The sequence below is a fragment of the Dendroctonus ponderosae genome, unplaced genomic scaffold, assembly GCF_020466585.1.
Source record: "Dendroctonus ponderosae isolate FM_Combo_2020 unplaced genomic scaffold, Dpon_F_20191213v2 Dpon_F_20191213_1, whole genome shotgun sequence".
NCBI lineage: Eukaryota > Metazoa > Arthropoda > Insecta > Coleoptera > Curculionidae > Dendroctonus > Dendroctonus ponderosae.
Genome location: NW_026017110.1, coordinates 5,158,480 through 5,172,039, shown reverse-complemented (window position 1 = coordinate 5,172,039; position 13,560 = coordinate 5,158,480). Strand labels below are relative to the sequence as shown.

Below are 13,560 nucleotides of genomic sequence, written 5' to 3'. Positions count from 1 at the left end.
TTTCAAAATTTAGGTACCCGACTTGGTTCCTGAAATATCCTGAAAAGACAAGAAATCAACACTTTTTTAATTATCACATATTACGTAAACTGCTTAACTTAGAAAAAAAGTTTCCGCTTTTTATAGCAACCAGGAAATGTATTGAAATCGAGATTCAAAATTGGCTCAGGCACGCGCCGGAAAGACTCAAAAGGGACAAAAATAGCAATTAACACTTTAATAATATAGTTCGGTTTCGGATAGAAGAGCAAATTTCGATTTATAGCAAAAAGAAATTTAGTTTGTAATGCGTAAACGTATTTTGAACTATAGGTTATTGGTTTAGTATTTTGTTTCTTTTAAATTGCTTCCACCCTACATTTTCCAAATTATAAAATTTCCTTCAACGTTTTTCTAAAGTAGAAAAATGGTTTTTAGAAAGAAAACCTAGCAATAATTTGACGGTTGACTATTAACCTAAGAACGTTTCACAGATGTCCTCGAAACAACCCGTCTATAATCCCAGTGATGTCCCAAAACCCGGATAATCCCGGGACGTCCGAGAGACCTAGACCTATATCCTGTAATGACGTCCGTGGGACATCTCAGGTACCGAGGTGTATTTGCTCGGAACTAAATGGTCTTTTTTAATAAAGTGAACCCTCGATAAGAAAATGTTGACAGTTTTCTCAAAAAAGTCCTGATTTGAAGAAGTTTTAGATTTGTGTGTTTTTTTTTCGAAGTTTCTCACGAACCATTTGAGTCACAGAATTCGTTTTGGCATCGTTGAAGAGAGAATTGAAGATTCGATTCAGTCATGACAACATGAGTGAGGAAATTCGAGCAGTTTTGACCCAGAAAGCAAATTTTGAATATGATACATTTACGTGCAAGATTGTGCCAACATTTTCAGTTAGTCAACATAGTTCAAGTGTAAATTATTTGGCAAACAACAGGGCATTCACAAATAAAGTGCTTATTAATTGGCCATCACAGTTCAAATTAATTAGAAGCTTTTAGATCATCACGTTGAATGTTTGCGGTTTCAACTATGCCCTAATGCGGCCGAATACCGACGTTAGGAATATGTGATTTATTGTTAGGCAATTGACACATTCAAAATGTTTTTATAGATAAGAAATGGAATAATTATTACACTTTGGAAATATTACGTTAAGACGCGCATAAGACAAGTATTTAAAAATATTCACTGTAGGTACTAATCCAAACGGTACATTGCTTTATGTACTGATTTATAAGTAAAACTATGTAAAGGTTTATGTGATTACATACAGATATTATATCACACTCAATTCGCTTAGTATGCTCAGCACGGATGGATTCATTGGTCAAAGTTTCTGTAAAACGTTTATAGAAACGAACATCACTAAAAAACCACATCATACGTAATTACTATTCAAACACAGAAGAATCGCAACCAAAGCTGTCGCATCAAAATTAAAAATTGCGGTTTGTGCATCACTTTAGGAAATTGGCATCGTTTAAACCTGCAGAAATTCCCAAAAGCGTGAAATGAATGCAAATTCAAAACGTATAGGAATTTAGTTCTCAACTGATTATTAGGAAAAAGGCATTATCTGATCCCATACACTGAAACCAATTCCATCCCGTTGTGTATCACATTAGAATCCTCTATTAGCAGTGTTTGAATTGACAAATTACTGGTTCTCATCACACCGTTCTTAGCAGAACTCATAAGCACCTCCAGTTAAGGTAATTTACGGTTGTTATCACTGGTTCCCCCTATCAGAAACCGACTCAAGAGAAGGATAACATTTGTAATAACACCAACCGTTCGCCGCATTTTCCAAACTGCTCGTCAGTTGCATTTATCAATTATTTCTACCCCGCTATCATTCGCAACTACTTGCCTCCTTCAAGTTCAGTTTCTTGGTAATTGTTTTATCGCTCAAGTATCGAGCAAATAAAAAATGGACTAAAGTGATTCTGTTTCACGGTTTAATCGACTTTAACGGCCCGGATGTGGCAGATTGACAATTGCAACCGCTCCTCAAATTTGTGTTTCAAAAGATTCTATTGTAGGCCGTTCATGACACTCATTTTGAAACGAGCTACTTTTCGGCAAATTCGTCATATTTTCAATAGTGCCGTGATGATGTTGACTTAGTTGGTGCTCAAAATTAGTTATCAGACACAGGATCAAGGTAAGAAAGTTGAAGAAGAGACGCACTCAAACTTCCAGCCTCAAACCCGCCGATAAGATACAGTCAAGTATTTGTTTGCCTTTTAAATAGCTGATCACATGAAAATTAATCAGTGACAAAAGTATGTTAAAAATTGTGGAAAATCTGCCTCTTTTAACTCAGAGCGGGGGTTTGATCTCAACAAAAAACCCTCCGGTGCAACAATCGGACTCAGTATGTTGCAAGGGCACTCCCGAGGTGTCTTTATCAATTCGCAGATACTTTGCAGATCAGCCAAACGTCCATAATGTCCAAAAAACAGTGGCTGGTGCTGCTGTGCCTTTACGGAATGTATCTGCTTGCTGGGGCGGCTATTTTTTACTACATCGAGGCGAAGGAGGAACACAAACGAGCCTCTCAAGATCTCGAAGAAAGAAAAAATCTCGAGGGTAAGAATTATAAAGTCTATTTTGATAAATTGATAGCAACTAAACTAAACATTTTACTTTTTCACATTGGGGTTAATTTGTGGTCAAGCCGCGCTAGTTTCCTACAGTGTTCGTTTTTCTTGTTCAATGCAATTCATATCATAGTAGTATCTAGGTTTTTGTGGTTTCGAGCTTGGAGATGAACAAGAGTCATTCAAATGTTATTTAACAATGATAAAAGTTGTGAGCTATTAAAAAGCCAATACCCAGTCAAATAAATAGTTAGTCATTCATGAAATATTGAACTTCCTCTATTACTAAAGCCACAAACAATTAATATGGGCACATCGGCAGATTCCTTCGGTTCAAGTTCTGGATCTTTTGGTTTGTTTGTTGGGCCAGCGCGGAGTAGTCAAGAATTTTTCAAAGAGTTCTTTACGCTTTCTGCATATGTACGATAAGAGCGTTCAAAACAAAGTCTATTGTATACTATGTTCGTAGTAGGAACGATTTACAAGTGTCTCAAGTTGGTTAGGTCACATCTAATCTATATATCAGTCACTCTTGCTGCAAATGTTTAACTTGCCATTAGGATAACATGATACAGATAAACTCTCAGCTATCGCCTTTGGGAGTCTCTGACTGACTGGGGACCTCCGGATGGTCTATTTGCAAATTCATCATCCAGTTGAAAATCTATTTTTTACCTCAAAGTTTAATAGTAGTTTTTATTCGAATGAATCTAAAAGTGCCATTTTTCGAACAGAAGCGATCATCAAAAAGAAACACTTTTCTTTACTGTTCATTTGTTTGACTTTTACGTACATGTGCGCAAAAGTAAATCTGACAAATTGGACGTGCCACTGTCATAAAATATTGTCATTAAAAAGTAACCGGTAGGTTTATAGAGAACTATTGATCATAATTTAAAGTTTACTTACAATTTGTAAATTATAACTTTGTTACAAATTCAGTCTCAGAGTCCTTCAAATGGTCTATTTTATGCACTCGCCGATGTTGCCACAAGCAAAACACTATTTTTGTAAAGATCGCAAATTTTATGCAAAATATGCATCTTATACAAACACCATACCGTAAAAGCAGTACTTGAATTTTCAACACTCATTGTTTCACTTGTGTATGCTTACAACAGTACGCGTTTGAAAAATTACAAACGTCAAAACATGACAATTTCAAAAATGGCATTGACATCAAATTTTAACTATGAAGTTGATGGCTTTTATTTTTGGCTATTTTTATTTATTATAACTTATTATTTGTGTTATGCCCTTTATTCGAATAAAAAATATTGTTCGATACGAGGGCGAAAATCCGTTTTTCGAACTCCTGACGGATTGACAGCAATTAAACGTTAAACGCCGTCGTCGTTCGAAAAACGACATTTTTTGCCATTGTATCGCAAACTACTATTTCGATACAAGGACGAAAAGTGTCGGCGTTTGACACCCTCGACTTCGTCTCGGGTGTCAATTTGGCTGGAGTTCATCAACTTCATATTTTAAATTTGACGTCAATGCCATTTTTGAAATTGTCACGTTTTGACGTTTGTAAATTTTCAAAAGCGTACTTTTGTAAGCATGTACAAGTGAAACAATCAGTGTTGAAAATTCAAGTGCCGCTTTCACGGTATGGTGTTTGTATAAGTTGCATATTTTGCATGACATTTGCGATATTTAAAAAGATCGTGCTTTGCGTGTGGCAACATCGGCGCGCAGAAAAAAATGGTCATTAGAACGACTTGAAGACTGAACTTAAAGTTGATATTTACAAATTGTAGGTAAACTTTAAATTATGATCAATACTTGTCGATAATCCTACAAACTTCATTAAGAAAGCATGTCGGTTACTTTTCAATAAAAATACTTTAAAAAAATATAATGACAGTGACACCTTCAATTTGTCACATTTACTTTCACGCACATGTGCGTAAAAGTCCGTGCGCAAAAGTAAATCAAATGAACAGTAAAGAAAGTGCTTCTTTATGATCATCGCTTGTGATCGAAAAATGGCAATTTTAGATTCATTCGAATGAATAATTCTTCAACGATACTACTGAAATTGGGATTTTTTCATATTCTCAATCAATAGTTTGATTCGTTGTGATAAGTTATTTTTTTCATTTTATTAGTTGTTCATTGGTGCAGATCGAATGACCTGCTTTCCGATCAGTTGAACCGATAGAAACTTGCAACTGCTGAATTTGCGCACCCTTTACTATAAGTAAACCCATTAAAAATGTATTTAATTTTTACCGGACAACCTTCCCAGCAATTTACAACTTGAATGCAATGAAATATAATGTCGTCAAAGTGATAAATAAAAAAGCGACAACAGCAGCAATACTTGTTTCGTTTCTAATGGCAGTCGGTGAACTAGATCAAGAATCTTGAAATCTTTGACCCTCACTGTTACCTCTTTGCATTATAGACGTATCTTTGACGAATTTTGCTTCAAGAACCATAAATGGCGCACTGGAATTTTTCATGGAGAATACGTTGAAATGTAAGGTAGTAGAATCGTACCATTTTACATTAGAAATGTACGAGGAATGTGGTCATTAGAGGTGCTCACTTATTCTATAATAGACTGGAAAAAAGCAAAAAAACATAGCGCAAATACTTTGAACATATCGAGAATGATAACTGTGTAAAGTACCTAATTGTTTTGTTATCAATTCTGCACTCCTGTTATAATGTCCTTGCTTGCATTTAGACATATTTAACCGCTAAATAAATACATCTCCTTTTGTTTATGCTTCACATCTGAAAAGTGATTTAAAAATTAGTCCAGTTTATTAACAAGTTTTGGTGTTATATTGACAGCAAATATTTTTTACGTAGCGATAATTATGTCACCAATTAGACCGCAAARGCGCTAATAAGCTATTTGCCATCGATCCTTAAATATACTTCGACGTCACTGATTACTTTCAATGACCGAATCAGGTTTTCATCTTACCCAACCGARCAAGAAATAGTAAAATACCTTCCATCTTAAGTTTCATTGAACTGATGTGTAAGGCTTTGGTTTTCCAAATTTTCCATAAAAACATTGTCATTTATGGAAGGGACTCTTCGCGGCTTAAACCGCAAACAATTTTTGGAATAAGAAAAATTATTTTATTTAGAATTTTCGGACACTAAAAACTCTTCATTGTCATTTATCATAAGAGGGTGCTAACGATGAGATCCGTGAATTAAGATTAGGTAACACTGTGTTGAGTTGCGCTTTTGAGTTGTTGCCGCTCTCTGAGTTAACGGGTTATAACTAATCGGTTAATGAGTTATGCCATTTATTAAAGTGGATTAAAGCTTTACAAAACCCGAGACTGGAATTTTAACATCTAAAAAAGGTCATCAACATTTTTCTCATAAAATACTCAATTTGCCAGTCTTTTTCAGTAAAACGTTAGAAAAAATGCGGGTTTTCTGTTTATAGACAGTGTTGTTCAGAAATATTGGCCTAAAACTGAAGAAACCCCAGTTGCCAAGAGTTTTCCGAGTAAATGATTATAAACTTTCGCTTTTTCAGTTCGTGGAAATATCTTTCGGAAAAAACCGAGAAAAAATTATCATTGTTTTGTCGACAATTCGAAGCTGCAAAAGGTTTTCCAAAAATTTATGCAAATCGGTTAAGGAGGCGAGTGTTTCAATAAATTTTATCTTTCACAGAAAATTCCTGAATATTTAAACTGAATTTGAACTGAAAATTGAACTGAATTTATAATATTAAAACTAAAAAATTATGCGATTTTTTAGCTTTATCTTGCCAGAACAAACTTTGCTAAAACTGGAAAGTCTTGAAAATTTAAAGTAACTTTAATAACCCTCAGAACGATGAGGCCGGCAATTTTCAAATATATTTTTTGTAAACTTTTGCTCTCTAGTCGGTTTTCAAGATATTCTCAAGAACTTTGGGTAAAAACCTAAAGAAAATTATTTGGTTTTTGTGCCAACTTCGACGCTGAAATGGGTTTTCAAAGTTCCCTGCAAACCGATGACTAAGGCGAATTTTCTAGCAAAATTAGTTTTCTTAATTTTGGCTGAAAAGACCCCATTATTGTTAGAAAATAAGAAATTCATCAGAAAAAATGTTTTGTTTTGCGTTTTTGATTAAAAAAACTTTTACTTTTGTGATCAGTTTTTCAGAAAGCGTTAATCATTTTCGGGAAAAACGGGAGAATAGTATATTACGGTATAAGAGACTTTTGTCTCACGTACCGTATACAATTTTTTTTGATCCTCGGTGGAAACTAGCGGGCAAAGTAGTAGGAAGGTTTTAAAAAAAAAACGTTGAAAATGTTGTCAAAACAGGCAGAGACAGTCAGTGACAAGTCAAGCTGTCAGTGTGCACGAAAGGCGAAAGTTATTACTTTCCACACGGGATGAAAAAAATTTGCAATGGGTAAAAGTGATGCTTTTGCCATCGAAAACAGTGGCGAAAGTACGTACATTCTATCAGGGGATCAAATAAATTTATTTTCGTTTTTGTCTCGAATTCGGTGCTGAAAAAAGTTTAAATTCCTACAAAGCTATAAATTTATCTTGTGATTTTTCGCGCAAAAGACTTCCATATTGTCAGTATTTTTAAGTGAAACTCGACAAAATAGAGCGTTTTTGAGTTGAAAGTAAAGCAAAAAATTCAGTCAAAACTAAAAACCCACATTTTTTTTAACAAACTCTACAGTCTTCAGATGCAATGGAGGTGACGAGTAGATTATTTGATTTTTGCGCAAACATAAAATTTATTTCATAATTTTTAGGTGAAACTATAGAAAATTGAACGTTTGGAAGAAACAGTAACTTCGCTAAAACTGGAAAATTCAGAAATTTTGAAGAAACTCAAAAAATATCGTTAATAAATGGCCCGTAAAATAAATCTAAAAACAACTTAAAAAAGATCATCAACGTTCCCCCAACAACGGAACTGAGTTACTGCGCCGGTACATTGGGTTGGCGCACCATATTCCCTTTGGGCAGCACTGCGTCAACTCCTAAAAATTCACTAAGTTACCCAGGCCCACCGTGAATTACTCCCTCATACGGCTTATACTCACTTCGGGCACCCGTATGCTCAATTAACAGGACTAAATTTCTTTTTTAAAGTTATGATAAGGGAGCATTTCCAAGGAAATTATTCGGCAAGGAAAAACTTATTTACCAGCTTAACTCAGTACTGTGGAAAACCTCTGGATGTCAATATGAGCGAAGGACCAGTGGAGTATAAGTGGGACTTTTACCATTCGCTGTTTTTTGTGATAACCGTTGTCAGTACCATCGGTAAGAAAACATACTCGACATGTTGTAACATGTTTTGATTTGCTGTTTTCTTCCTTAGGCTATGGAAATCTGGCTCCTACCACACTCTTTACCAGGGTGTTTATGATTTTCTACGGTTTGGTCGGCATCCCGATGAATGGTATTGTTATTTACACACTGGGAGACTTTTTTGGGCGGTCGGTAAGATTTCTTCCTGACTTACTTGCTTGATTTTTTTGGTAAATATTAACAGCAATTAATTACAATTTGACGCCCGAACTAATCAAACTTGGCTTGATACTTAATTAAATTCCACTTAAACGAATCAGTTCACGTTTTGCCAATCGATTCCCACTCGAAATTAATCTTGATAATTGTTCGAATTGCCAACAATCGTAAGCTGATAAGACTTCTCTGTAACGAGTTCGACTATTAATCGCCAACTTCTATTTAAACAGTTCAAGAAGCTTCACCAAAGATGGAAACACTCAAAACTGGAGGTCAAATTGGACTACTACACGGCCAATTTGGGTCTAATTGGCCAAGTAATCCTATATCTGGTACCGGGTTTCACGTTTTTTATTTTTCTCCCTTCCACAATCATGACCGTGTTCGAAGGATGGGACTATGATGTTTCGGTGTACTATTCTTTCGTATCGCTCACCACCATTGGCTTTGGAGACTACGTGGCAGGTAAAACACGATTGACGTTATTAACATACACCCGTATTTAAAATTGTTCAACTAAGCTCATTTGCTGCAGTTATTATAGATCGGTATAAAGCATGTGGAAGGCAATAATCGACCTTTTTTCAGGTGTAACCGACACATTCGGCTTTGGTCCTCTGTATTCTGTCTACCAAGTGTTTCTGCTCATATGGATCGTGGGAGGCATGGGCTATGTGGTCATGATTCTCAGCTTCATCACCAACGGTATGCGCAGCAAGCGCATCAAGCAAATCGAACACATTTTGAGTGAAAATATAAAAAACACTCCAAGAAAAATACGTAGCGAGCTACGAACGCTCCTGCACGAAATGCTTTTTTTAAGAGTGAAGCCTGTGTACAAAGGTGATTTTGAGTACGTGCCGTCCGATATCGAGCGCAGCCAAAGCTGTCCCGAGTTCACAATGTACAAAAACGAATCTCCCATGACACGGAAGAGAGCAATGTCCGAGTGCTATCGTTCAGTGAACTTCCAACGGGTTCAGTCCGACAGTGACTTGAATCGAATCGACAAGGAAAAAACGTTCTTGTCTACCAACAATCTCCTGGAACAAACGGAGCTGCTGTTCAAGGTCTGCAACGCTCTTAGTTGCGAATCTCTTCAGACCCACGAAAGCGAGAAGGGAATCCATGGGTTTTCAGATGCCAGCATTCTGGCCAGTGAGTATTGCGATTCCAGTTCGGGCCAGTCCAAAATGAAGCAACGCAGAGCTGTAAGCGATGTGAGACCCCCGAGCATGCTGCTTCATGAAGCGGTCAACGGCAACACTTGGTATGGGGCCGACGCAGATCAAGCCATCAAGCAGTACAAAACGCGACAGAGAGCAAAATCCGTTTTCGAATTCAAAAAACCCGACAGAGACAATATTTTCAAAAGGATTCGCAACCGCTTGCTGTCAAGAGATGAGCCGTACCAAGACATTGAGAAGCAGGAGCTGCCTTCAAACAGTACAATGAGCAACATGCCAGAAAAGTCGTCGGCCATGTACATAAGGCGGGAATCCCTAGTCGCTCCCGATCATGAGCAAATTCTAGAGCAAACTTCAATAGCAGCCTTCATACGAGCTTTGTCAGCCGTATCAGCTCCAGACACTCTCGAAGAATCCACACCTCAAAGCTTCTCCCCGCGAGCTCGAAGACACGGAATCATGTTGTCTAACAGCAGAAGAGCATCTTTGATTCCGGATTTGCATTCTCGCGACTTAAGTGCCCAACGACGTTTTTCTCTGCGGCCAGTAGACGAAAGTCTTCTTAAAGATATCGCGAAGAGAAAAGACCCCAAGAGGAAAGTATCTGTGGCGTTTCAACCCGAAAGTCGCAGGCACTCGCTGCGTCCTGACATCGAGAACGCACCACAAACGTTAAAAGAACATTACTCCTTTACTCCCAAGCTGCAAGGGCATAGAAAAATATCCACTTCGTTAATACCCAGCCATTCCAGCTCTCCTCCCCTTTATTCGAGTGTCCCTGTTGTTTCCCAACGTAAATTTTCAGTGAAAGCCGTTAATGTTCTAGTAAGTCCTGTACAAAAACAGCTGCAAAAACGCGACAAAGCAGACAGTGTAAGCAGCAACACCAAAAATTGAAAATCGTAGGTACCTACTGAAGCTTGCGTATTTCCTTTCGGTTCCTGCAAGCTACAAATATGTTGATGACTGTTATATTGGCAAAGAATTATTATTTGATGCGGTGCCACGATTGGTTTTAAACAAACGCCTTTAAAGCGTTTTCATCAATAAAAACACGTCAGATTTCGGTTCATTTCGACAAAAAAAACCAAACATCAGATGTAAAATGTCTTTCAATTGAAAACCTAATATCATACTGAACGATACTCAAATCGAACTACTCCCGTGATTCTGTGATCTAAATAAATAAGTGTTCTTGTTTTATAATATGTTTTTACATTCTTCTTCTTCTGGTGCACTCCATTACTGGAGGTTTGCGATCACTACATCAAAAACTTCCTTATTCTGTGCCGCTCCTAGTAATTGTTGAACGTTCATGCCTGTCCAAGTTCTGCTGTTACGTAGCCATGATATTGTTCTCCTGCCTACTCCTCTCCGGCCTTCTATATTTCCTTCAATTATTAGTCTGAGCAAGTTGTATTCGTCATTTCTCATTATGTGGCGTAAATATGAGGTCTTGCTTTTCTTAATCGTTGGTATTAGTTCAAGCTCTCTATTTAGGGTGCTCATTACTGCTTGATTCGTTATGTGTTGTCGCAATTCAAAGGCTTCTAGGCGTCTCATGATATTTAATTTTAGTGTCCACACTTCAACTCCATATAGAAGGACAGACCAAACGTAGCATTTAATAGATCTGAGTCGAATGTCTAAGCCTAGTTTACGATTACAGATAATTTGCTTCCATTTGTTGTACATGTTCCTGCCCTGTTCTATTCGTGTTTTTATTTCTACATCTGGATCCCACTTATCGTTTAGTACTACTCCTAAGTATCTGAACATGTGGATTTGTTCTAGTCTTCCTTTCTTATCAGTTAGGATGGGTATCTTTTGTTTTTTGTTATTACAGGAGGCTTCTTTTAATATTTTGTGGAGGTTGAATTATCTCATGTTTTCTGAATAGATCTTCTATTACTTTACACATTTCATTTAGGCACTTTTCTTTTGCTTCTTTGATTTTTGTATCGATGGTTCCTTGGATTTCTTTGTATAATTGTGCATTGTTTGTGTTTTCTTCTCTCTTCCATAAGTTCCAAAATGTCTTCCGTCATCCATGTTATCCGTTTCTTACTGTCCTCCTTCTTTAGTTCCTCTCTTTATACTCCAACTATCTAACTTTTTATGGTCTGCTATACATCTTCCATTCCCCGATCTCCCGTTATTATTGTTTCTTTCAGTTCTTCATTAAGTTTGGTAGTTAATTTGTCTTTAATCACTTTGCTTCGAAGTGCTTCAATATTGCACTTTTTGGTTTCCTTGCGCTTATTGTTTCTAGCTTGTGTCTTAGTTTGATAACGACCGGATGGTGGTTTGATCCTACCTCCATGCCTGGATAGGTTTTTGCACTCTGAATACTTGATTTGAATCTGTGATTAATCAGAACAAAGTCGATTTGATTCCTTACAACCTTTTGCTCGTTGTCTTGAGGTCATTTGCAGATATAGATTCGTCTAGAAGCTAGTTTGAACCAGGTGTTTGATATCGCATTCTTTGCCGATTTTTGCGTTAAAGTCGCCCAGTATTATGTTGATACGGTGTTTCTTAAGGCTTTCTGTGATGACCGTTATAGAATTCTTCTATTTCATTCTGTTCTCTGTCTGTTGTGGGTGTATGTACTTATACGAGGTTGAGTATCGTGTTTTTAGATTTAAGTTGCATCAGCGCCATTCTTTCGGAGTAGGGGTTCAAAGTTTCTATTGACTTATCAATGTTCTTGTGTATGATCAATGCGACGTCATATTGTTGACTACAGCTATCTCTTCCCGCCGAGAAGTAGATAATGTGGTCATTAATTTCTATTTTGCCTGTACCGGGCCATCTTACTTCGCTCAATCCTAATAGATGTTTTTCATTTCCTAAATTAACTGATGGACTTTCCTGCTTTTAGTAGGCCTTGAACATTCCTGGTTCCAATTGTTAGTGAATTTCTCATTATAGCAAGTCCGGAGATTCTTCGCACCCCTGCTTCATTTAAGAAGCGCCGGGACTCGGAGCCATTGTTAATTTAACCTGACATGATGAGTGATTTTCTTGATGAAGATATCCACAAGGGATCTTTAATGCAGTAGTTTCTTCTTGCTTTCTGCATGCTGATGCCGTTGGCCTTATTGGTTCTTCCGCCTTCAGAGTCGATTTCTCCACTCAAGGACAACAGGATGACCTTACCTCAGTCCACTCTTCCACCTTCATAAAGAAGCTGTTGGGGGTCTGAGAGGGACCATTTATACCGACGGTCGTTCGGTGGTTTTTGCCATATCTGGCTACCCTTACTTAGTTTGACCTGCAGACCATTGCAGTGTCTTATGAGGACCAGTTAACTAGAACCATCTCCCATCTTGACGCTCGATGTGGCCGTTCTGATAAAAGGTACTACCTCTATAACACAACCGCTCCACCCCAATATTTTTTTTATATTATATTCCAAATCGAAATCAATTTCTGGGCTTCAGTCATTTATTGTCTATTTATCAATTAAAATACGTTTCGGTGTTTTCCACCATCATCAGTTTCTATGTGTAGCGTTGTTGCTACTTTAAGCCTTGGCATATATTGGCCTTGGCAAAAGTATGTACAATTTATATTAAATACATGTACATATTATATCAAGAAATCCTATCTACACCTACGTATACAGGGTGTCTCACCGGAAACCGCAGCGATCGATATCTGGCAAACTGTAGTTAGGAGAAAATTTAAAAATTGGACAGTGTGCTAAATTCATTGGGGGCAAGCAGCCGAAAATATTTTCAAGATGGCCACACTTCCGGTTATACCGGAAGTAGGGTAGGTATCAACTTGCTCATTTTAAATAACACACCCTGTATATGTATCATTACAATTTTACATTCTGCTCCAAATTTTAAATATATTTCATGTATAACATCCTATACCTAAGTCTAACGGTTTTCGATATATTTGAAATTGCATGCAAAAAATGACAGTTGCAGCCACTCGAATAATTATTCATTTTTCCGATAAGGGGATTTGTGATATTTAGTTTGAGTCGCATTTATTGTTGAAAAAGACTTACTGTAATGAAATTTCGACAAAATTTTGATAACTATTAATGCAAAGTGTTAAAAAAAATAACTTTCAAAATGACGTTGACAAAATCGCCCTAAATCAATTTTGTCAAATGGAAACCCCCATATTTGATAATTTTATCTTATTTAGTATTAAAAATAAGGGTAAGTTTGTGCAAAGTCTATTCCAAAATTGTTTAGTTTTCGAAATATTATCAATTTAATGTTTTTATATGGCTATTTTGCAATCCCATTTTAAATCGTGCCACTCTTAG

At 36.9% G+C, this 13,560-nt stretch overlaps 1 protein-coding gene and 1 long non-coding RNA gene across 6 annotated transcripts; one reads left to right on the top strand and one right to left on the bottom strand.

Annotated features, from left to right (window-relative positions):
• The first annotated feature begins 1,773 nt into the window (after window positions 1-1,773).
• On the top strand, window positions 1,774-10,469 carry LOC109536508 (open rectifier potassium channel protein 1). Of its 4 annotated transcripts, none has more exons than XM_019902746.2 (6): window positions 1,774-2,165; window positions 2,434-2,593; window positions 7,699-7,872; window positions 7,931-8,052; window positions 8,310-8,544; window positions 8,668-10,469. In XM_019902746.2, exons 2-6 carry the CDS (start codon window positions 2,452-2,454, stop codon window positions 10,161-10,163), a joined length of 2,169 nt encoding a protein of 722 aa, XP_019758305.2. In that variant the 5' UTR covers window positions 1,774-2,165; window positions 2,434-2,451; the 3' UTR covers window positions 10,164-10,469. The 4 variants fall into 4 exon arrangements, with proteins under 4 accessions (XP_019758305.2, XP_019758304.2, XP_019758303.2 ...); XM_019902745.2 differs by having other exon boundaries at window positions 2,423-2,593; XM_019902744.2 differs by lacking the exon at window positions 1,774-2,165 and adding an exon at window positions 2,172-2,378.
• On the bottom strand, window positions 4,819-8,165 carry LOC109536509. Of its 2 annotated transcripts, XR_007280263.1 has the most exons (3): window positions 7,754-8,165; window positions 5,249-5,355; window positions 4,819-5,179 (listed from the first exon to the last, which is right to left on the bottom strand). It is a non-coding gene; the product is annotated as an uncharacterized LOC109536509 (long non-coding RNA). The 2 variants fall into 2 exon arrangements; XR_002171847.2 differs by having other exon boundaries at window positions 4,819-5,355.
• Window positions 10,470-13,560: the final 3,091 nt, after the last annotated feature.

Bases quoted from the DNA above. Each gene is read 5' to 3' on its own strand.
- LOC109536508 (XM_019902744.2), top strand. From the start codon at position 2,289: ATGTTAAAAATTGTGGAAAATCTGCCTCTTTTAACTCAGAGCGGGGGT. The intron at 2,379-2,433 runs GTATGTTGCAAG...GATACTTTGCAG, and splicing joins CGGTGCAACAATCGGACTCA to ATCAGCCAAACGTCCATAAT. The intron at 8,053-8,309 runs GTAAGATTTCTT...CTATTTAAACAG, and splicing joins GAGACTTTTTTGGGCGGTCG to TTCAAGAAGCTTCACCAAAG.